General features: G+C 27.8%; 1 protein-coding gene across 2 annotated transcripts in view; it reads right to left on the bottom strand.

The window, feature by feature from the left end:
• Positions 1-26,313, bottom strand: part of LOC107444033 (sodium- and chloride-dependent GABA transporter 3) — a 91,240-nt gene that overhangs the window by 29,670 nt on the left and 35,257 nt on the right. Inside the window, exons 2-7 of one of the 2 annotated variants that reach the window (XM_071180135.1) lie at positions 17,671-17,802; positions 11,446-11,689; positions 8,370-8,502; positions 6,710-6,844; positions 2,615-2,718; positions 634-758 (exon numbers count right to left, since the gene is read on the bottom strand). In XM_071180135.1, the coding sequence (XP_071036236.1) occupies positions 634-758; positions 2,615-2,718; positions 6,710-6,844; positions 8,370-8,502; positions 11,446-11,689; positions 17,671-17,802 (873 nt within the window). Of the gene's footprint in view, positions 1-633; positions 759-2,614; positions 2,719-6,709; positions 6,845-8,369; positions 8,503-11,445; positions 11,690-17,670; positions 17,803-19,986; positions 20,119-26,313 lie in introns of both variants that reach the window. The other variant, XM_043042405.2, reaches the window with a different exon arrangement.

Below are 26,313 nucleotides of genomic sequence, written 5' to 3'. Positions count from 1 at the left end.
ATTTATTTTATGTTTTCCCTCGTTTTTTAACTTACTCTAATCCACCTCTTTAAGCGTTTAAAGTACAAATATTACATATAAAAACCAAATCATAGCAATGAATAAAATTTAAAGGAAGAAATGATTAGAATTATAAATCTTAGTAAATACTGCATAATATGTAGAAAAAAACTAATGCTTTAAATTTTGACTTGATACTATCTTACATGTTTGTTATTAAAAAGCTTTGAAAAAAATTGTTTTGGTTTACATAATAAAGTGGATATAAATGTGTAAATGAAAAAGGATAATAATTATAAAATTTAGCAGTAATAGAATAGATATATAAAAATAAATTAAATTGAATTAAGTGATAACTTAATGTCTAATAATATAAAGTAAACAATTATTTAAAAGATAGCCCTTTAAAAATAAATTGTCAATATGTTTATTACAATTTCTTTTAACTTTACTTATTCAAGAGTAAAAAGTTTTCTGAACAAAATTTATAGCACTGAGCATTGAAAAAAAGATAGTTTCTTTTGATTAACAGCAAAGCATTTAATAAGTTAGGAACATTTATTATTAATAAAAATAAATATAATTAAAAGATAATGTAATATATTATTATTAAATGAAATTTAAAATACGTACCACTTTCTGCAACATATTCTACATCAACCCCAAGTTCGGTTGCCATGAAACCAAGTACAGAAAAAATGGCAAATCCAGCATATAAGCTTGTACCACTGTTAAGGCATGCGATGAATATGCATTGCCTAAAAATAATATTTTTAATTTTAGTATCATATTTTGTTCATTTTAGATTTTTCAAAAAACCTATGAGAAAACACATCACAAATTAAACTGAAAAAAAAAGAACACACAAGTAAACTCACTCAAGTGAATTTATCTTTAACCAATATAATTATCGTTTTCTTTAAAACACCATTTCATTTTCTTAGTAATCATGCATAAAATGCAAAAGATAAATTCTACAAATATCTAAATTTTCTTTTATTCAAAAGTATTCTTTTTAATCATAGAAAAAACTAGCTAAAACCGAATAAACTATCTTAAAAAGTAAAAATTGAAAGAAAAACGTAAAAGAATTTAAATTATGTTTTTAAACTATTGAAACAGTGTTTAAATAAAAATATTTCTTAAATTTATGCTTATAGAATATATAATGGAAAAAAATTTAAAGGACATGACATTTTTGCTAATTTTATTTCCTGCAATGCATCGAAATAAAAACACACAACGAATTAAACCAAAGAAAAAATAATTCAAACATTGAAATAAATTTATTTTTTAACTGAGTTAATTATCGTTTTCTTTAAAAATATTCTACATCATATTTTTTTATAATCATACATAAAATGCAGGCGATAAATTCTATGAATGTTTAATTTGATAACTATTCAAATGTATTCTTTAGAATTATTGGCAAAAACAAAAAAAAGATTTAAAATTACTTATGAGTAAAACGTTAAGACTATTTAAAGTATTAAGGAATTTAATTTCAATATTTAAAAATGACTTATGTAACAATTTCACTTAAATTCATACGTTTTCAAATAAAGGTAAGTAAGTTCTAAGAATTATAATTAATCTATTTATTTAAATCAAAATTATTCCAAATTTTCTGTGATTAAAAATCTGAAATTTCTATCACTTGTTACAAGTTAATCAGTTTTATATACACTCAATATTCATTAACTAACACTTCCTGCAAATTATGCGTTATCAACTGCGGAATTTACTAATTTCATATTTTCTTTCAAGGAATAAATTTTCTTAAAAGTTTATATTGGATTTATCAGAAGTTTACGAAAATCTAGCGAAATTAGAAAAGTAAGGAAATGGTACGAACTAAAAATAAAGAAATGTCTAATTTCTACAAGTTTTTGGAAATTTTTTACTTTTTATTCAATGTATTTAAAAAACGAAAAAGTTGGCGACATTCGAAAATTATATAACATAAACTACTGATCAAAATGTTCTCGCGAAACACGAATAACATTTACACATTTGAAAAAATTTATAGTTTTTTTAATAAATATACGTAAAGAAAATCTAATTGGCTTACATTATCCACAATGCCGTCATGATAAACGAAAAATATCATATAAAATTCACTCTTTTTTGAACAAAAACTGATAAAAACTAAACATTTTGAAAGTGTTTTCGTTTCCTCCCCCCCCCTCATATGTTTGTAAAATATAGACTACTAAATTCAGACTTCAAACCTTTAGTAGTTTTACAGGCCTTCAATGTTCCATAATTTATATAAAAAAATGTATTTTTAGAATTTTAAATTGTATTTAAGAATTTAATATTCCTAGTGAAAATAGTTAACAACGCGTACAATCTAAAATAAATATGAAATAGCGAATACACATGAAATATATGCGTTATTATTGACTTAAAGTAAATTGCTATTTTACTTGGAGCTGAAGTCTACTTGAATTTGAGTTGAGTTTGTTTGAAACTTAAGTAAATTCAAAGTAAATCTGAAATTTGAAGCATTATATAAATGATTGTTATCATTCGTATAATTAGAATGAAAATAATATAATCATTATCGGAATATAAAATAAAATAAATAAAGTGATAAATAAAATAAATTTACTTATAAAAATTGTTATGGAAATCATTGTAACTGCCCAAAGCTGTCATACATCCTAAGGAAATGGCGTAGGAAAAGAAAATTTGAGTACCGGCATCGATCCATACCTATATAGAAGAATAAATTTTACAATGACAATTTTAAGAAGAAAAAAAACATAAATATTTTTTAACTTTTATTTTTAACCGTAAGTTCCTTGATTACAAATAAAATGCTAGGGTAAACCAACCAGTGAAGGAACATTTCATATATATTGATTAAAAATAAGAATTTGAAAGTCTTTTTTTAGATTTATTGGTAACAATAGCTTACTGCCAAACAATAGGAAGTCATCTAGCAATGTTTTGGATTACCTGGTCAAATAGACTAATCTGGAAAAAATTTTGAATTTGTTATTATCTCTGCAACACCTTGTTTTTTGAAAAAATTATAAGGTGAGTGGTTGTATTTAAATGTTTGAAGTGGAATTAATTGCAAGTAATCGTTTTATTTTTCTCACTGTGAAAAGGAGAATTCAAAATATAGTTATTGAAGTTACGTTTTATTTTTTTTAATCATCATAGCGTAATAATAAACTGAGATAAGGGGGTGTTTATTCACTGGATCACCAAACGATGAAAAATCAGTGAAGGAACAATTGTTCCTTTACTGTTTTTTTTTCTAAGTTAATGAAAATAAAAGGTAAACTTTAATTTACCTGTACCTTTAGTGATGTTCCGCGTCAAAAGTATGTTAAAAATACGAAAAACAATTTCTAACCAGTGAGGGAACAGGCATGTTCCTTTACTGGGCATAGATTTCCGAGTGAATGAACAGTATGTGTTAATATGTTGACACTTTAATTTTCAATTCATGATTACAAAAAAAAGTTAACATTTTCCTAGTATTTATATGTTATAATTTCAAGAATAGGTTTGTTTTTAAATATTTGTATGGCTTATAAATTTATAAAGAGCATTAAAAAATAACCAAAATGAAGTGTTCTTTTACTGGGTGTTCATTTACTGGTAAGAGCTGTTCCTTCACTTGGTCTTCTTACTACTTGTTATTTGAACCTCCAAGACTTTAAAACAATATTATGAAAGTTCTCTAGAATTTTTTTACGTAATTTGCAAATAGTAACAAATATGTTGACACTGTCATTTAACTAAAATTACGAAATTTGAAATTAATATGATTTTTTAAAAGCCAAGCGAAGCTTAAGTGTTCCTTCACTGGTTAGTTTACCCTGTAAAATAACCATTTTGTTTTCTTTCTAAAAAGTAGTTACAACTTTTATTCTAAAACAACACATTTATTCCAAAACAATGCATGATTTATAAACTATCTTTTGTAAAAATTCTTAATTGAAGGAAATGAATTTATTGAAAGAAAATGCTATTTTAATAATTATTTACATATTTTCAATTAAAAGTAAAAAGTAATAACTAAACAAAATAGAATAAAACGTGAGTTTGTTAAGGACTTAAAAATTAAAAATAAATCACCATTAAATAGAAATAGAGAAAGATAAAAGCATGTAAATATAATAATCATCTATTCTACAACTACAATCAAATTTCACAGAATGCAAAAACCACATAATACCGAGTTCTCATTCAAAATAAAACCGCAAAATAACGCTTTTGTCTCACTTCCATAAATGGATAGTAATGACTGAAGTCAATATCAATATGAAAAAACAAACTTGTTTTGACTATATCTTGTAATAACATAATAAACAAAATAAAAGGAATCTTGTCATTAAATAAAAAACAAAACAAAACAAATTATGCAAAGTATTTGGATCTTATCTTCTGAAAGTCATTAAAGCACGTCAAACGATATTTCGTATTTTGAAATTTTTCGAAGTCTTAAAATGAATGAATTTAACTAAATCTTCATAAAAGTTAATATTTTTTATTATTGGTCGTATAAAAATAACGTTGAAAAAAATTAAGGATGGTTATAGTCCTTAAAATTCATCTCGTTTTATCTCTGTTCAGTGTATCAGTTTATGATTGCGCTTAATATACATATTTCTCAGTCTTAATCAGAATAAAGATTAAAAGGCACTTAGATTGAGGGTCCTTAACTTATTAATCGAGATGATTGGTTCCGAATCGAGAAATCAAACAAAAACCCGAAATATGACACATCAATATTGAAATAGGTGGGTGTTTCAAAACGTCCCATTGAGAGAAACATAGGGGAGTTGAAATGTGATTAGATATATAATTAATATTAACCCATATTTAAACAGTTTTCGATTTTTCGTACCCGCTCTCCTCAATAGTAATTTGTCAAAGTTCGGTATCATTTTTTTCTTCACTAAAATACTAATTCCTGGTAATCAATATGCGTAATTTTTTGTTTCATTTACTACAAAGATTGCGAAATTGCGTAGTAAGAGCGGTCATTACGGATCATCCTGAACAAACTTTATCAATATATTTGAAAAAGGCCGGGATAGCCTGGTCGGTAGGGCGCTGGGCCCATATCCAAGAGGTCGTGGGTTCGATCCTCGCCGGCCGAAGACTCCCCGTGTAGTAAATGGTGACTGATGCACGTTAAATCTGTCGAGTCTCAAAGTCCTCCATGTTCCCACAACAAATCAATACCTCTGGGGGTACTGATCCAGGAGTTTCCTTGTCTTCTGGATTGGTTCAAAATTACAAGGCTACGGAGTTGAACGTAAGTAGTCGTAAACCCATGAAATTGGGTCGGCTGTTCAACGACGGTTATAAAATAAAATATATTTGAAAGAAAGAAAATTTACTAAAACTTTTATATAGCACTTGATAGATCACATGACTATTTATCAACATAAAAAAGAATAAAGAGGTAAAGTTAAAAAATAATAATAATAAAAAGCATTTGTAATTCAGAATTCATGTAGATAGCTATGAAAAATATTTATCTAAAAGCACAATCTATATTTGTACATTTCTCTTACACGTCAAAAGGTAACCTATGATTTTTTTGGTTGGTAACAAAGAATTGAAATATCAAGCGTGTGAGCTGTCATAACTATAAAAGCATAAACGTGCATGTTTAGAAATTCCAGAATGAAAATTCTTTTCTCACGTGAAAAACGAAAAGCTGAAACAGAGTTATTAATTTACGAGAATTAAAAGCGAATAATTCATATCAACAAAGTATTCTATATTATATTTTAATTAAACTTACGCAGGTTCAATAATAATAATAATAGATAGCTTAAAGTTCTGAAATTTATAATTGTGCTTTTAACAATCTTTAATAGTAATTGTTTTTTAAAAACATAATTCTTGTTTCGTTTCTCCAAGTTTTTCTATTGAATGTCATTTATTTCAATTTCGAAATATTTATTTCTCGAACTTATTATTGACTAAAATTGTTAATTTTTTAAAGAGCAATTAGTTTTAAAGACTTTAATAATTAATTGAAATTCTTAAGCTTTTGTACTAGAACACATTACAAATGAGTTTAACTTAGTAGCGAGCGAAGCGATCATGATTTTCAAAGCAAACCATACAAGATTGCATAGCAATCTTCGAGGGTAGGAGAGCGTTAGCGAACTGGAGACAGAGCCTGCTAGTTTTATATTAATTTTGTACCGCAATAAAATTTAGAAAAGTAAGCGTTCTAAATCTTGCTGTCAACATTCTTTCACTATAACAGATGTGATAAAACTATAATCTCTTGTACAGTATTAGAAATTTTGGATAGCGTTGCACCATAATAATTGGCGTCAATCTTATAACGGTGCCAATTAGAACCATGTTATTGCACAAACTAATCCTTTTTTAAGCTATGTTACTATGCACGTAGTTTAAAGTAAATGCACTTGCACGTTCTTTAATCCAAAGTTGAAGTGATTAATCTGAGAGTGTATATAAGAATTGTGAGAGTGAATAATACTGAGAGTGTATATGACTTGTAAATGAAAAAAATTTATTTCATAAAAAAATTCATTTGTAAAAACATAAATTATATTTCAAAATGAAAAAATATTTAAAAAATTTTTTTTTTAAAGTTTAATTATTATAGAGAATTATCTTTAAAAAAATTAATTAAGTAAATAAAAAATCATGCAATTTTTAAAAATAAAGACATAATTATTTTCTTAGCTCATACCTGTCCATCCATTAATTTGGTGAAATCCGGCTTTAAGTAAAATATTATTCCCTTCATCGCACCATTTAATGTAACTCCACGGATCAATAAAATTGTCAACATCACATAAGGGAATGTTGCAGTGAAATATACAACCTGAAAAATCAATAATTCAATTGAATTAAGAATACTTTTAATACTTTAACTAAATTTAATTGAAAATAGAGCTTTGGTTAAAACTTTAGAAGACGTATCATATCTAAATCTACACTAATGAAAGAAAGATTTTGTATGTCTCTTATAACTCCAGAATCATTTGTTCTAGGATTTTAAAACTCAGATGAGTAATCGAAGCAGTTTTAGTACCCTCTTAAAAAAGAAGTTTTTAACTTAATTTTTTAAGTTTGTTCGAGAGATGAGTAAAAAACGAATTTTTCGCATATAATAAGTTTGCAATTAAAAATTGCAGACAGTTCTTATTTTTTTCTATTATGTATTTAAAATATAACATCATTAAGGTTTAGTAGTTAACTGCACTATTTTAATCAAAACGAGTTTCATTGGGAGTTTATTGCCCGTTCTTAAACACGCATGCATCTTTGATTCTTTATTCGCAAGTAAAATAAATTTGTATGGCATGTAAGATCGAGGCCATCGATTTATTCAGCATATTGAAAGCTTTCTAAAACCATATAATTAGTTTGTTCGTAGTTTTAGCTTTTGAAACATATTTCTATTAACATAAATAATGTTAAATAATCGCCAAATGATTATTGCATCGAGGAAATTGTTTGTTTCTCGTAAATCTATAAAATCAAGCTGCAATCAAATACATAAGTTTCGGCGCCGAATTAGTTAATTTTTTAAATTAGTTGGAGAATAGTTTAGCTTCTAAAAAGTTGTTTTATTATTACTCACACTTCATATGAATTCCGAAACAGTCATTTTTCAAAATTTGCTTATCGTTATTCGTGACCTAGTTCAATTATTACATTATTTCTGATAGTTTCTTCCAACTATGTCACTCGAAATACCGATGAATTGGGGGATTTATTAAACTTCCCAACTAAAGAATGCGTTATTATGAGCATTCTTTAGTTGACTACTTCTTTTGCTGATATTCACCGGTCAATATTGTCTCAAGTTTCAAAAACATGAAGAAAATGAGATGTTTCATTCGTTTAAATAGTCAGTGTGTCATTCAACTAAACTAAATTCATTTATTTAAATACTAAATGCAAATTAAAAAATGAGTGTTAATGAATTCTTAATCACACATCCAGCGTAATAATTTGACATAGATTTCAGTAGACACTCCTCCACGGAAATTGCTCACATTCGTAAAGTCTCTTTAAATGAAATTTCAAAATTATTAATCGGAGTTTAAAAAACTGAAATTTTTTGTAATGAAATAAAAAAAAATCATGAGAGAAAAAATTAAAATTCTATTCTGCCTACAAAGCAACTTTATGTGACAGTGAAAATTTTAAAATTTATAATACCTTTACGCAATTTAAAATTATTATTGTATCTTATATTTTACATGCATGCATGCCCACAAAACTTTTGTGTCTGTAATATTATGACCCGACAATTTGGTCAGTCATAGACGAAATTTGTTTTAGATTTCAATTCTAAGCAGTATAGTTGATTTAAAAAAGTATTATATAGTTTCATGTACCTTTCCAGTCCATTTCACACCTTTCCATATGCAGAAATAGCAAATTATCCATGCTAGCAGCAAAGTGAGAGCTAATTCCCACCTAATGCCTCCAATATCATGAATGCCATCTGATATTTGAAGAACTTTACGTCTGTAAATCAAGAAATTATAAGTTGAATGAATAACTTCTGTGATACAATAAATTACGAGTTGAATAAATTACGCCCTATAAACCGATAAATTACAAGTTCTTTATCAAAATTTAGAGTAAGCTATTAAAAATTTAACATTCATTTCAAAAACAAGATAAACATCTATGCTAAAAAAGGTAATATAAGCGAAAAGTGATTTAATGTTTTATAAAAAAAAGCAGAAAAGTAACGAATGAAAAAAAATTTAAGGAATGGATACAAATTAGCGTCTATCAAAAATTTCATGCTGTAATCACAAGAAACTAAGAATGAACCCTCCAAATGTTGAGCTCCTGGGAAAAACAGAACGGAAATTTCCCTGCTACGCACCTCTCTCCCATTGAATAACATGGAAGAAATCGACTTTTGATGCAGGGAAGCTTGCAGCTAAAAGTTCGGAAAAAACCGGGACTGACGCTAAGAGTGGTAATTTTTTTTTTTTAATTTCAGTTTCCGGCATTTTAGAATTTTGACATAGGTTGGTTTCGAATTTGAATCAAGTCACAGTTATTAATATAGATAATGAGAAACATACGACAATTCCAAAATTTGACTCACTTGCGACACGAGGAAAATTAGTAATACTGTTTTTCCAATTCTACACTAGTTTTTGTTTTGTTTTGTTTACATCATTTTTATTTAATCCCGTATCCTCCGTTTTTTATGTTGATTCAAATTTCGGAAATAGAGTGAAAACGCCTATATCTTACTATCTTGCAATTTCCATTTTTTTTAAAAATTAACGTGTGCTAGATACCTTTTAATCCCGCTTTCGGCTGACCATGGGCTCCTACACTCCAGAGCCCAAGATTAAGAAAACTGAGATGGGCACAGTAGGCCTTGGCCCTCTATGGGCTGTCACGCCACTGAGTTTAGTTTTAGATACCTTTTAAGAAAATCGCTGATGTTTTATAAATTTGTAGTTTACTTTTTCATGTAACGTGAACTTCAAACCTAACTATTTGATGGCTCTAGAAACAGACTCATGGAGAAACTCGTAATCACTTTACTATGCCTATACACAATATATCTCGACTTTACTATACTTGCATACCGTTTCTAACTATATATAGAATTTTAATAACGGTGTCGCAGTTTTTCCATGCTGTTAGTACATTTTTAATGGCTATAAAATGTGGTAGAAACTCAGTTCATTTTAGTTATTTATCACTTCTTTAATTATTCAATCATAATTATCACTATAACTTACTGTTCAAATGATTCATATTTAAAGTAAAAATATTCTTTACATTTAATTTCAATAGCAAACTGAAAGAAATAAGCAAGTAAAAAATACTAATTTTAATGTCTTTAAATCGATTTTTGCTTTTTATTATTTACCACTTTTACCAATTTTAGTCGCCCATGGCGTCCTTTTTAATTATGATTTTGATTGGTTTCGAAATTAAGAATTAAAAATGAAATGAGCTGTTTCTTTATTATAACGTAATTCTATAATATTACCTTCTTACGCTACATTGTAGTTTTCATTTGAATCGGTTCCTAAGCTTATTAACCGTTTTACAATATTTTTCGTGTGCAAATTACATTAATATACTATTATTCGTTAAATGATATAGAATATAATGAACAGCTTCATTCACCTCGTGATGCGTCCACAAGTTGTGTTTAACATATCAGCCTATTCGGAAAGCGAAATTATTAAATTATGATTTTGAACTCACCAAATTTGTTATAACAATATATCTTTAATTTTAAATGTTATTTAAAATAATGATTACTAAGCAAAGTTATCTATGTTTACTAATAGATCTTAATATGGTAACGGAATCATACGAGATCTTTGAAGCTATTTATCAATCAAAATTAATTTTTAATTTAAAGAAATGAATGTCTGGTGAAGGAAGTGCGAGTAAAAGCGTTAACAAACTAAATTCTTTATAGAACATATATTTTAAGCAAATAATTTCAACTTTTGTTCCTAAAAATTGTCTTATTCTAAAAAAAAGAGCTGCAGTGGGTCAGGGGATAGAACGTTTGCCTTTCAATCAGATGCCCCAGGATTGAACCGCACCATTGGCTGAGCGATACGAATTCTGCTCCTGGCTCGCACCGACCATAGTGCTGACTTAAAATATCCTCAGTTGTAGGCGGATCATGGGTTAGAGTCCACTTGGCATCAGTCTAAATGTGGGAGGTTTTGGTGGTTTACCTTTCCATCTAATGCAAATGAGGGTTAGTTCCAGCAAAAAAAACCTTCTCTCTTAGTGTTGAATCCAGGAGTTTTCTTGTCTTCAAAGTGTTGGGTTCAAAATGACAAGGCTGCAGAGTTGAACATTGATAGTCATAAAGTCAGAATTTTGTCGACTGTTCAACGCCCGTTATAAAGTAAAATAATAAGAAAAAACCAACAATTATTGCGATGATGGAGCCGTGATTGCTCAGGGGATAGAGCACTCGCCTTCCAATGAGGTAACCGGTTCTAATCCCGGCGATGGCTGGTCTATGCGAATTCCGCATCCTTCTTGCACCGACCGCAGTGCTGACGTGAAATATCCTCAGTGGTAGACGGATCATGGGTTAAAGTCCCCTTGCCGTCAGGCCAACCGTGGTAGGTTCTCGTGGTCTTCCTCTCTATGTAACGCAAATGCGGGTTAGTTCCATCAAAAAAGTCCTCCACGAAGGCAAATTTCTCCCAATACTTGATTCAGGAGTTCCCTTTTCTTCTGTATCGGGGTCAAAATTACAAGGCTACGGAGTTGAACGGAATAGTCGTAAACCCGAAAATTGGGTCGGCTGTTCAGTGACGGTTACAAAATAAAATAAAAAAAATATTATTACGACGGAATGATAGGGGTTGTTGAGCGGGATCAAGAAGGAGGCTTAGCCCCTTAGTTTTTCATAAACTTAGAAAATTTATGTTTATAACATAAACTACTCACTCCCAAAATTCTTGAGCAGCGTCAACTTTTGTTGAGTTCTTCATTTCTTCTGAAGTGAGGTTGGAGAGTGTAATATTGAGTTCCCTCACAGTCAAGCAGTTTTCTGTGTTCCATTCGTTGTCACAGGTTGACCAAGGCAGAGTGTGAGTAAAACTATGCCATAAGTAAAGAAGTCCCCAGCTTAGTACTACAATGTAGTACACGTTTAAAAAGAAGCATATCACAGTTGTACCAAATCCGATACCTGCAAGAAAGAATAAAATCGATAGTATCTCATGTGAGCAATAACCCCCATCTCTTGCAATATAAATCTTTTAAAAATAAACTTACTTTGGTTTTTATAAATACATAGAATGCCTAATTGCAGAGTCACGCAAAATTCGAGAAACTTAATATATATTTTATGCATTTTATGTAGCATATAGTAATAATTATTTAAAAAAGAAACTAGATGACTAAATATTATACGACTTCGAGTAAAGTATGTATTTTTAATGATTAAGATGATTATCTTGATAACAACAAGATAGCTCTGCAACTGAATGTACGTTGAACCTAGTTATAGGCTCAGGGATAATTGTGAGCCCAACTTAAAAATCCTGAAAATTTCTTGAGTTCTTAAAATCATTAATGACGCATTTAAAAAAATTAATGTCTTTATAAAATTAAATCATTGATATTTTCACAATGTGAAATTCTAAACAAATTGTATGCTGCATAATTTAAATTAATAATAATGTAGAAGTTTACTTTTATCTCTAATCTCATTTATTATTCTACCGGAAAAAAATATTTATAAATGAAAGAAATTCTGAGTATAAATTCTAGTTCTATGATTTTTTGAAACTTCTGGACCTTGGATTTTCGGAAATTTCCGGATTGCGGTTAGCGAAAAATCGGGAAATCCGGATTTTTTCCGGAGCACAGTCATCTCTGTAGGATAGAAAAATCGGGAAAAAGTGTTAAAATATTAGTTTTTCAAAACAGAAGTTTTAAAGCTTGCCGTTGGAGTGTTAAGGCACAATAGTTTGAATAATTTTATTGAGTTAGAAGTTTAAGTTCAGTGAAACATAACTCATTTTAAATTGGTTTAAAATTTCTTGATGGTTCAGAGAGATTTGATCAAAATATGCATTTTAAAATCCACCATGTTTTCTATAAACCATTATAAATTGTAATTTGTTATAGTGCCTCTTAAAGGGATTATATCTAGGAAACATATTAATTTGGGTTATGTACTGCCTTACGCATATGTTACAATTGCCTTTCCCTTTAACAGTTTTACCTAATATAGGTTCATAAAACGGAATCTTGCAAAATTTAAAAGTATGCAAAAATGTTTCAACGAATCTGTTAATTTATAAACAAGAAAAACTGTGGGATGCATATTTTAAATTTAATAATAATAATTTAAGGAAAAGAAATTGTCTAATAAAATAAAGTTTTTATGTTCTACCAGTTTTTATGTATAACTTTATGTGTTTTTATGTGTTTCTTTAATTATTAATTTTCACGATTTAATTATTAAAGAAAGGATTAACTCCGTCATTTGTTGACTGAATACTGAATCGAATGACGTAAGGGCTGAAGTGCTACAATTTGGCAATATAATCCCAAGATGGAATATTATTTCATAACTATTCAATAATTAATTTGTGAGCACTTTTTATTAATCAAGTGACAAGGAAAAAAATAAGATTTAGTCTTAAAAAACTTAAATTACAGAATACATAAAAATTTGCAAATTTTACTATTCAAAATTTTTTCATCATCAACAAATTGATTAATAAAAATAAATTATTTTATCTAAATTCCTCATTATATTACATCTATGTCTTTGGGCGGAGATTTTATAACTTTTTGTGAAAGAAATATTTTAATTTAAAAAATCAATCAAAAGACTTGGCGAGAAAAATTTGACAATTTAAAATAATATTGGGGAAACAAAATTTTGAGTCGTTTCAAAACTTTGCAGACCCTCTATTTTGTTGGTAATAAATCCTAAAATGATTTAAAAAAAAAAAAAAAAAAAAAAAAAAACAGAGTTTGCTTCTTAAAAAAAGCGCGTTTTTCGGCCCGTTTCCGTCACGGTTACAGTTAACGGTTACAGTTAACGGTTAAACATGTATCTGAAATATTGCTATAACATTTTACAGAATGAAAATTCAACCAACCGTTGAAAAGTAATAAGGGTAATCGGTTTTTTATTTATTTTGCTGACTGTACATCTTCAAAAATTTATTTCTGGCATGACAATAGTAATTTTACTTTGTGAATGTCGTTGAAAAACGATTTCATAATTATCCAACTTGGCATTACTTAATCAGTTTTTTAACAACCAATAAATTCGTTACAAAAAGACGATTAGTAAAGTTATGATTTTTTGTTAAGCATTAAAAAGCTCTTAATTTCCTCCGTCTCGATACGCAGTTCTGCCATTAGAAGAACGTGGTGAATCTGCATATAAAAGCTTAAAATAGAATACACTTTTTATTCCGTTTATTGCGTAATACAATTGAAATTACTTGAAGTCATATGTATCTTGATGACGGATTAAGTTAAAAATAAAACGAAGGTGTCAAGGCAAAATAGAGTTTACGAACGGACAAAAGTAATAAGAGGCCTTATTAGAGGGTACTTCTATTCTCGCTAATAGCAAAGGATGGACAAGATTTATGACATAGGATGTGTGAATAAAATGTGACGTCACACAGTGATAATGAATGTGGCAAAAAGAATTGTTGTAATGAGGTAATATTTTTTAAAAGATTGTTAAAAGGATGTGACAATAAGTTATTATTCTTAAAGAGGAAGATTTCCATTCCTTCAGAACTGTAATTTTTATTTCATTTCATTCTTATTTTAAAAAGACACATTTTAATACCTATTATAAATAGTTTATTGTAAAATAAAATATAAATCCAAACTTTGAAAAAAAATCGTGAAATTGATCTCGAAAATTAAAAATACGACTTTCAGATGTTTTTTTGTCTTAATTCATATTTTAATTAGATGATAGAATTCATTAATTAGCATATTAGAAGTGTTATTATAGTCATCAGAATAATCAAACGATTAAGAATAAAATGTGAATCATAGTCATCCTAGTAAATAAAGTCACACAGTGATCATGAATGCGGCAAAAAGAATTGATGTAATGAGGTAGTATTTTGTAAAAGATTATTGAAAGGATGTGGCATTAAATTTTTCTTCTGAAAAGGAAAGATTTCCATTCTTTGTTTTCTTCAATATTTATTCCTTCTTTCAGAACTATTTTAAAAAGACGCATTTTAACACCTTTTATAAATGGTTTAATATTTAATAAAAAAACATGACTTTTTCGGGCTTTTTGTCTTTTTTTTATAATTAAATTTGTAGATAGAACTCATTAGCTAGCATATTAAAAGTGTTATGAAAATCACTAGAATAATCGATTAAGACTGCATCAACGAGTGTGAAAAGACTGATCGTATTCGATCTAAAGTAGTTTTTACAGATATTTTTTTCTAGCTCACTTTATAACACCTTTTTGCATATTTTAATTTGTTATTAGAGCATTTCTGTAATCATATAACTTAACTACTTATTCATTTATAATTGGAGAAATTTCGTGAAATAACTTTTAGTATAACTGTTTGGCTATGTGCTGTGGGTGATGCTTTTTCAGATTTACGTACTTCTCCGGCTGGAAGCAAACATAGATCCTTCATCGCATTCTTTAATCTCAACCTATTAGTGGCCAATTGTTCCCATGATTTATTAGCGATCTTCTAATTCATGATTAATTGCAAAAACTCAAAAGTTTAGATACAATTGAATATCAAGAAAAAATAAATGGAAATCTATCATGCCGAAAATAGAGACTTCTTAAGAGTTATTCAGTATTTTTAACTTTATTGAATCTGTTGCCTTTTAAAATCATTTGAAGGTATTTGCTTATAGTTTTTTTTTTAAATCTTAATTTAAATATTAATTTTGAACTTAGTTGATAAAAACATAATATCTCAATCGGGTAAAAAGATATCTTGACACTCTGCTAGAAATTCGTCGTAAAATTGTTAAGAAGCAATTTATTTAATAGTTATTTTACCATATTCAGCCAATAATCAAATAATCAAGATAAATGAATGAATTCAATGATGGAATTCAAACTGCAAGCTCTTATTGACTGCTTAAAAATTGTTTATTCACTGTTTTCATCGAATGCGGTCAAACAATAAGAATTTTATCTGCGTCAACTCGGTCCATTTTAGAAAATCACTTAGTTCCTTGCAGCTGTGTAAATTACGTAAAAGAGAGAAATAATCTGTCAATTTAATGACCGGTTGAACGAGGTTCAGCTCCCATCGTTGATGCCACAATATTTCCATTCCTTCAGCACAAAAAGAGTTTCCTGTGTCCTAAACTCCCCAATTGGTGACCCTGAACTATTGGAATACGAAACTTTCATTCTCGCATAGATAGCAGCACCAAACAGCTGCTTAACATTAAAACTCTAGTATTTCTTATCATTCTCACGATTAATGGTACCACCAGCTAAACTAATTAAGCCCCATTTCATGGTTCATTTGACAAAACCCAAATCAACTACAACCTAACTCAAGCACCTTTACCTTACTAAGCTCTTAGCTCTTATATCCTGTTAAATTTACTTTTTACGGTTTCGAAACAATACTAATTGTAAATGGTTACGGAATCGTGTAGTTTTGTATTAACCATACTAGTTGTGAAAGCTTTCAAAACCAAAAAGATAATGAAATGATTCTAATAGTAAACTTTAGGATTAATAGGATGGAATGACTTCCGCCGTTTGTCTTATCGTAATTTCAGAATAAAAATTCTAAGAATTGATTTAAATTTACGTATGATACACTGAAATTTCTTTTGTACAGATTAAAAACAGCATCAAGGTGCAACATAACTTGCATTAGGTTCCCTATATTTAGAGAATTATAACAAGCAGCTTAAAAATAGACTAAATTAAGGCATGGAATGAGAAAAAAAATTGGAGATTCCACACTTGGCGAAGTTTTTCTCAAACTTCGCTTTCTTAGTCCGCCTCAATATCATGTTAATTGTATAGAAATACGTTACATTCATATAATCGTTTTTTTTACCATCCAAAGTACACGCCAAACTATACCAGTCACATAAACTATTGGCAACTACTTCAGTTCTTTAAGAAAAGAAATGTACAATTTTACTTTTAATTCGTTCGAAAACTCGTCTTCGTGAAATAACTTCTTAGTAAGAAAACTAATATTTTGTGAGAAAAAAAATTTCAAAAATCATTTTTAAAAGCTAATTATTTCAAGAAATATGTGGTTATTTAACATTTTAACTGTATATAATGGTTTATTTGAATAGTTAAGATAAATTTAAACAGCAAGAATGAAATATACTTTAGTATGATTTTTAGACATTACGGCTTAAGAATATTTTGCCGCAAATCTGAGAATAACCACTCGCTGCGTGGCGAGTCAACAAAAAAAAAAAAGTGGCTACTTAAATTAGATAAACAATAAACAGTCACTTTTTCCCTTTTTAAAAAAAATTATTTTATGATGAAAATATATCAATACTGAAACAGACTCTGGAAAATAGAATGTTCATTAAAATGTCCAATGTTCATTAAAATGTACATTCAAAATTTTGATTCTTCAGAATCTATCAATTTGTGTTAGAAAGATTTATGTGAAAGATTCAATGTTCTTTAACAATTCACATATTTCAATGTATGCATTAAATGTATTTTGTCTCCTCAAATATTTTTAAAAAGAGTTCTTAAAAATCAGAATGCTTAACTAAATTTTGTCTCGTATTTATATTGCTTTTATTGTGGAATTAACTTTTTATAGCAAGTAGATTATTTCTGATACGATTTTTTTTAAAAGTAAATAAGAGAAAAAAGTTGCTAAAAGTGGCTACTAAATGAAAAGAACCTATCGATATCAATTAGGTTTGAGGAAAAAGTCGCTACCAAGTTATTAGTCAACCGATCACTGGCTATTAACTGAAAATTTAAATTTTCAGGTCTAACTTGTTGATCTTTCAATGTTGGGTTTTCGAAGAAATTTTTGTTTCGTTTCTTTTCTTTCAGTCAATCACAGGCTGCTACCATTATATCGCAACTCTTTTAACTACGTTAGATACGAAGATTTAAACTAACATGAAGTCCTTTGTATGGATTTAACAGAATGGATATAAATATTTAAAATAACTTACCTTTAAAAATAGGGCAAATGTCCCAAACAGTGATGCCACCTTGACTCGTAAATTGCCCTAATGCGATCTCAAGAATGAAGACTGGGGCACCTCCAGCAATTAGGCATATTAAATAAGGAATTAAAAAGGCTCCTGAAATAAGAAAAATTTACGTTAAGGATATTACAGATTAATACGAGTAGTTTCAATGTTTTGTCAGTTTAATTTAGCGTGAATTGTAAACAGTTGTTTTATTTAACAAAATCATTGGAAAATCAACATTTATTAGCATACTATCTTGTATTTTTACTACATTAATGCATCCCTTAATTTTCGGAATATTGTCTTTTAAGCACTAAATTATAATATTGCACTCAAAATATGATCAATTTTTGTGCAATACATGCTTTAAAACATGCATGAAAGTGTTTAAAATAGCTATAATTTATATTTTTTTATAATTTATATTATAGCTATAATTAATGATGCGGAACACAAATCTTTAAATTTTAGTAAAATAATTTTACCTAAGTCATGCTAAATATTTTTAGATAAATAAATGTGCTAAATTATAATGAAGAAATTTCAATTTATAAAAAGCAGATGCGAGAAGTGGGAGCAAAGTTGAGAAAACAATTGTCGCATTTAATTATAAGATGAGCTCCACTAAAAAAAGGAAAGTACCAAAATTCAAAACTACCAGAATATGGTAAAATGTACAGTATTTCTGTATCTAGGAGAACATCAAGAAGCTCGTTGATTTTTACCGAAGCCCTTTGGTAAAATTAACAATAAAATATGATTTTATAATCTATGATAAAATTTAGTAATTTTGTTATGATACCTTAGAGCATAGCATAAAAATCATTTATTCCNTTGTTAAAAAAATAACTTTCAAAAATCATTTTTAAAAGCTAATTATTTCAAGAAATATGTGGTTATTTAACATTATAATTGTATATAATGGTTTATTTGAATATTTAAGATAAATTTAAGCAGCAAGAATGAAATATACTTTCGTATGATTTTAGATATTACAGCTTAAGAATATTTTGTCGCAGACCTGAGAATAATCACTCGCTGCGTAGCGAGTCAACAAACAAAAGTTGCTACTTAAATTAGATAAACAATAAACAGTCACTTTTTCCCTTTCTTAAAAAATTAATTTATGATAAAAATACATCAATGCTGAAACAGACTCAGGAAAATAGAATGTTCATTAAAATGTTCATTGCTTACATTCAAAATTTTGATTCTTCAGAATCTATCAATTTGTGTTAGAAAGATTCATGCGGAAGGATAGTTCTTTAACAATTCACATATTTCAATATTGTAATGTATACATCAGCGGTGATTATGAGCCCAAGTCAAAATTCCGGAAAATTTCTTGAGTTAAAAAAAAAAGAAGTTTAAATTGAAAAATTGGAAAAAAAATTTAAACAAGTTTTTTTCTTCTTTTTCTCAATATTTCTTAGTTTACTTAAAATATGCTTAAAATTTTACACATACCTATGATGACCTGGAGAAGTAATTGAAAGTTACAAATATGTCTTTTTTTTTCTTGAGTTTATGATTATAACAACTATTTACTGATAAAAAATGAATATTAATCTTGAATATAAGCTTATAAAGTATCTCTCTGACTCTCCCTTACAAACAATTAAAATAAACTGTGTTTCTAAGTTCCACCTTTAAAAATTTGATTTCCTGAAACTTCTGTGATCAATGATTTTTTTAAAACGTCCGGACCTTCGATCACCGGAAACTTCCGGATTACTGTCAGCGAAAATTCCAGAAATCCGGATTTTTTCCGGAGCACAATCAGCCCTGAATACATTAAATGTATTTTGTCTCCTCAAATATTTTTAAAAAAAGTTCTTAAAAATCAGAATGCTTAACTAAATTTTGTCTCGTATTTATATTACTTTTATTGTGGAATTAACTTTTTTATAGCCGTAGATTATTTATGATACGAATTTTTAAAAAAAAAGTTAATAAGAGAAAAAATTTGCCAGAAGTGGCTACTAAATGAAAAGAACCTATCGATATCAATCAAAGACTCATTAGGTTTGAGGAAAAAGTCACCACCAAGTTATTAGTCTACCGATCACTGGCTATTAACTAAAAATTTATATTTTCAGGTCTAACTTGTAGATCTTTCAATGTTGGGTTTTCGAATAAATTTCTGTTTCGTTTCTTTTCTTTCAGTCAATCACAGGCTGCTACCTGTATGTTATAACTTTTTTTTTTAACTACGATACATACAAGGATTTAAACTAATATGAACTTATTTCTATGTATTTAACAGAATGACTATAAACATTTAAAATAACTTACCTTTAAAAATAGGGCAAATGTCCCAAACAGTGATGCCACCTTGACTTGTAAATTGCCCTAATGCTATCTCAAGAATGAAGACTGGGGCACCTCCAGCAATTAGGCATATTAAATAAGGAATTAAAAAGGCTCCTGAAATAAGAAAAATTTACGTTAAGGATATTACAGATTAATACGAGTAGTTTCAATGTTTTGTCAGTTTAATTTAGCGTGAATTGTAAACAGTTGTTTTATTTAACAAAATCATTGGAAAATCAACATTTATTAGCATACTATCTTGTATTTTTACTACATTAATGCATCCCTTAATTTTCGGAATATTGTCTTTTAAGCACTAAATTATAATATTGCACTCAAAATATGATCAATTTTTGTGCAATACATGCTTTAAAACATGCATGAAAGTGTTTAAAATAGCTATAATTTATATTTTTTTATAATTTATATTATAGCTATAATTAATGATGCGGAACACAAATCTTTAAATTTTAGTAAAATAATTTTACCTAAGTCATGCTAAATATTTTTAGATAAATAAATGTGCTAAATTATAATGAAGAAATTTCAATTTATAAAAAGCAGATGCGAGAAGTGGGAGCAAAGTTGAGAAAACAATTGTCGCATTTAATTATAAGATGAGCTCCACTAAAAAAAGGAAAGTACCAAAATTCAAAACTACCAGAATATGGTAAAATGTACAGTATTTCTGTATCTAGGAGAACATCAAGAAGCTCGTTGATTTTTACCGAAGCCCTTTGGTAAAATTAACAATAAAATATGATTTTATAATCTATGATAAAATTTAGTAATTTTGTTATGATACCTTAGAGCATAGCATAAAAATCATTTACTCCATTAAATTTACTTTTCAGTTTTGTACTAAATTGTGTGATAGTAAGAGCTATAATTTTGAAACCCGGAATTTCCGATAAACCATAACTAAATGAACGGAAAAATTACCTAAAGAATTGTTTAAATACCGCATGTTTTGGTTTCATTAACCAGAGTTACGTTGCTTTATTTTACTTCCGAAATTTTATCAGAAAAATTTTAACAGTACAAAACCAGAATTAACAAGATTTTTTTTCACCGTATTGCTAAATTGCCCAAAATCTTATTTTAAAAAATCTGAAAAATTGCAGCCTAAAGGTATTTCTGGAAATATTCCAACAAATTTTTAATATTCTCAATATTGGCGTGTAAATTTTGGACACACGCCACGGAATTTCCTTTGAAAATAATGATTGGAAAACTATTTATTAAAAGTATAAAATACGTAATAAAGTATATAATAAAATATTTGAAAATATTCTAAAAAGTATAAAATAAGTAATAAAGTATGTAATAATATATTTGGAGATATTCTAAAAAGTATAAATATTCTAAGGGCTTCTTAGTTTGCTAAATTATTCTAACCTATTCTTCTCATCTTTAACCTGATGAATTTCTATAGATTTATAATAAAGGAATATTGCATAATTAAGCTGAGTCAAAAAGTCCTTGTCATTATTTTTCTTACGTATTTCAGAATATACATTTCATAAAATTATAAAATCATACTGGAAATCATCAAAACATAATGCTCATCTTGCGTACATAAAGGATTTTAATGTAATTAATTTTAATTACATTAATTAAATTAAAATGTAATTAAATAATGTAATTAAAAATCTTATGTAATTAAAAATAATTAAATGAAATGAAATTTAATTTTTTATCTAATTAATTGATTTTAATGTAATTAATGTAATTAATTTTAATTACATTAGTTAAATTAAAATGTAATTAAATAATGTAATTGAAAATCTTATGTAATTAAAAATAATTAAGTGAAATGTAATTAAAATTTTTATCTAATTAATTGTAATGTTATTAAAAATTTTAATTTTCCAAATTTATATGTAGTTAAAATTTTGATCCTTCCAAAGAAAAATTAAAAAAAAAAAAAGCTTTATCATCGATTTGATTTGCATTTGCTTAAGTCACGCAGCTTTCTGTAATGAAGCATTTAAATGTCATTCTGAAGTTCGAAGGTCGAATAAAATCAATAAGCCATGATTACGTTTTGTACTCGATGCATAACGTAAGTTCCTATGTTATATTCGGTATTTATTTATGTATTCAGTGCCGAAAAAGCCACAATTATTTTAATTTAAAATAATTAATATTTTTCATCAAACAAAATGGTATTCATGGCAGTACCAAGTTGTCAATGTTAAACAGTACCAGATCTACTTTAAATATTCTAAAGAAATTCGAATATTCTTAACCAAACATAATTTTTATTTGTCTAAGAAATTTAACTTCATACATTTTGAAGATGCATAAAATAAATATTTTCCATAAATTATCTAAATGGTGATTTATTAAATGAGTCTATTAAAAAGTAAGAACCATTCATACTTATGTTAAAACTAACTGATATAATAAATATTTGCTATTGTGAATTATATTCTACGATGAATAACAAATATAATAAATTATATCATAAACAATGAATATAATAATAAAAATAATAATAAAAATAATAATAAAGATTGCCATATCATCAAGAGTCACTAACTCAAACTCAATGAGTTTATGATATTGTAGTAAATACAACAATAAATAAATATAAAGATTCAAAAAAATTATCTTAAAAAAAAACAAAAACAGATGCGACATTATTAAGAGTAGTAAACTAAACCTCTTGATGTATCATTATAGATGAATGATTGATAAATGCTCATTATCATAAATATTACTGCAAATAAAAAGACGAGTTTTTAAAATTTCAGAAAAAAAATCTGAATAATGTGTAAATTACATTGAAACTCTTCACAGAAACCCAGTTTAATGATAAGCGTGACAGGTTTAGAAAGGTCGTGGAAAATTGAAAGGTTTGGGGTAATATAATACTAAGTCACACTTTTGGCAACAAAAGTGATATTTTAACATCAAACTGTTTCATCTGTTCAATTTAAAAAATTTAGCTTATCATTACCTACTCCTTAATCATCCATTTTTAATCACTATTACATCAGTGATCGTATTATTTTTTATTTACTATACAACTATTGATGGTATAACACGAATTAATATTTTTTCCCAATCCTTTGAGTACAATTGTTCATTCCTTAAAAACCAGCGTCCCAGTTAAACTTGCTTGAAAAAATTTGCTTTGTGATACGCATAAAAGGAAACGAAAATAAAAATTAACTTCTATTATCCTAAAAATTAATTTAAAAAAATGAAAGATCAATCAATTCAAAATCAAAGAAACGTTAGATGAAAATCAACAATTGCCGAAGAATTTATTAACAAAGATATTTTTAATCCTAAAAAATAGCGTGCTACACAAAATAGTGTTTTTTTAAAAAACGACACGAATATCTTATTTACTTCCTCCTTTTCAACAAAACCTACACAAATATGTTTACATTTTTAAGCGATTAGAGTGCATAACAACTTTTGATAAGAAAAAAATTTAAACATCATTAAAAAGAAAGATATATTTCAAAATACATATTAAGACAAAGCTATTAATAGTTTTAAAACAACATATTTTGTTCAAATTCGCGATGAGAGATAAACAGTTGCTATTTATAAATTAAACCAAAGCAACGAGCTTTTTCATTAGAGTAACTAAAGGCCTAGAGAGGATTCTAAACTTAATTTATTTATTTTCTTTAACGTGAAAACATTGAGGTAGTGCTTTATTTCGTATTTAAAATAACACGGCAGCCATATGTTAAATATTTATATTAATAAAATTGAATAATTAGTTTTGAAGAACTATTTTACCGACAGAAATATTAATGCTTTTTTATAGATTTTTCAATAATTAAAATCCTATAAATTATTGAGTAGTACGCAATTTAACCACCAGGGGGGTGCAGACCAAGAGAAACTTTTGCTTGAACTTGGACTTTTCCTTTAGTAATTTAATTTTAGAATTAAATACAACTAATTTCAATTTGCACAAAGTAAAATTTGCCTGTTTATTCATTGTGTAAAATTTAGAGTGAAACTTTCCTTGGAACCTTTCGTGTTTTCCTTATGTGGTTAGTACTCTTCGACTCAGAAACTACTTTAAATTTTTTTACCGCTTTTTTTTTAAACCATTCATTTGATAATTTTTCAGTTCTATGGTAACGGTTTAACCGGAAATTCTGGTTTTCAAATTAACAGTTCTTAATTCCACACATTTAGTAAAAAATACATAACTTGAAAGTAAATTCAATCAAAAAAATGGTTTTAATGCCATGATCAAAGGTACCACGCCATGCCATCCTTTAAGGCTCCAAGGTACTAAATTTTACCACATTTTATCACACATTATTAGTCTTATTGTTAGTTTTACCAAAATTATTACCGAAGCGCTTCGGTGAAGTTTTTGAGCTTTTTTGTTTTCTCATCGAGTAAGAAATACGTTAAATTTTATCATATTTTGGTAGTTTTGGCAATGTTTTTTTTCCTCAGTGTCCATTTATAAGACCTATAACGAAGAAAAAGTAACGCAGAATTAAATTAATCATTTAAAATTACTTATTACATAGCTTTTAAGTTATAATTTTTTAGTAAAAAGCTTAAAGCTTCTAAAAGAATTTTGTGTCAACTATATTAAGTTGAAAGATAACATTTAATAAAACAGAGAACGTAGCTGGACATAAAATGCTATTTTTTCGTCAAATTTTAAATTAAATGTATAATTCTAAGTAATTCCTGATGTCATTGCTATTTTATCTTTTCACATACCACAGATATGTATCTAATTAATAATTCGATGATAGAAATAGTGATTATTTCCCTTTATTTGTGCAGTTATACGCATTCTTCTTTCTTTTCTTGTATTTTGCAGTTTTTTTGTTTTACAACTGATACGTAATTATGAGGATTACTATGTAAATACATTTTATCACTATTTTTTTCTTACTTTAACAATGTTTTTCGAATTTCTGTTTCCACCGAAACTGTTGCAATAACGGATGATATTATTTAGGAATTTCAACATCAGAAGATTCGCATCGAACATTTTCTTTCAGTAACCTCCTTCTAAACGTTCCTTCTCTCCTACTTGAGACGCATGATAATCCCATCCCTTTTGATCTTCATTAGGCCTGAGGTCAAGTCTAAAACGGATGGGTCACTTGCCTTAAAGGCATTCTGTTAGTATTTTATGTTTTCTTTTTGTGACAAGATAAGACAAATGTCAACAAACAAAAGTAAGTTTCTCAGTAAAAAGTGTAATAGCGTGGAGTCTTTCAAAATAGAAGCCAAGGTCAGTCGAGGAGGTCTTAGTTTTTTTTGATATCCCTCCGGTCATGCTCTTAAACATCGTGACCAAAGAATATCGTCACATGATCAATATGACGTAATTACATAATACACTGTTAAAAGCATTCGTGCACGTTGAACTATATCATTTAAATTTGACTGAGCAAAGGTATCCAGAAGAGCTATCTCCGCCTGATAAATCTAAGCTCTTTTCTGTTTTGCATTCCTGCTTGCATATAAATTTAAGGAAACATGTCGTTAAAAAATATTTTACAGCTTATTCAGTACTATATCCCTATCGTATTTCATATGTCACTATGTCATATGTCACTAGATCCCTGTAGCTTATCTCATTCAGCTTATTTTCTCACAAAAACTAGTGCAGCCTTGAACCACAATATCGGTACAATGAACCATAATATAGAGAACCATAATATAGTGAACCATAATATAGTTTTATACCGGCACACCAGTTGGCAGTTTTTTCCCTCCGTAAATTTAACAGATTTTTTGTACAGTGTATGCAAGTTGTAAAGTTTAGGCATAGTAAAGTGATTATGAGTTTCCCCATGAGTCTGTTTCTAGTAAGGGTTAAATTATGTAATGGTTTCTCAAATTAAATTTGAAGTTAAACGTTACAGGAAATGCAAATGTAATCCAAAAGGCTATTCGATAAGAATTCAGTATATTTAACTGCTCCAACACTGTAAAAATGGGTTTCTCAAATTCGAGCGGAAATGTATCAAAATAGCTACAAAACCAAATATAGTTGAATTTGAAAAATCCGTGTACTCATTATTGAGTATAGTGACATGTTCAATACAGCATATACTCATTTTTTGAGACAACGCATTTTGTAGAGAGCTACTTCATTTGAATGATTTTTAAGTTTTTTTGCAAGTTATAATATGAACGCTACATAAATAATCTGTAAATAAATTAGGTTTTTCAATTTCATATAAATTGGTTTATAAATACAGAAATTAGTTTGGAAAATTTCCATTGATTAATTGCTATTTACCCTTAAAATGTCAGTTCTGGTGTTTAAACAATGAAATATCGTTTATGTAT

The sequence above is a fragment of the Parasteatoda tepidariorum genome, chromosome 4 (genome assembly GCF_043381705.1).
Source record: "Parasteatoda tepidariorum isolate YZ-2023 chromosome 4, CAS_Ptep_4.0, whole genome shotgun sequence".
Lineage (NCBI taxonomy): Eukaryota > Metazoa > Arthropoda > Arachnida > Araneae > Theridiidae > Parasteatoda > Parasteatoda tepidariorum.
This window is presented reverse-complemented; position numbering and strand designations above follow the sequence as displayed.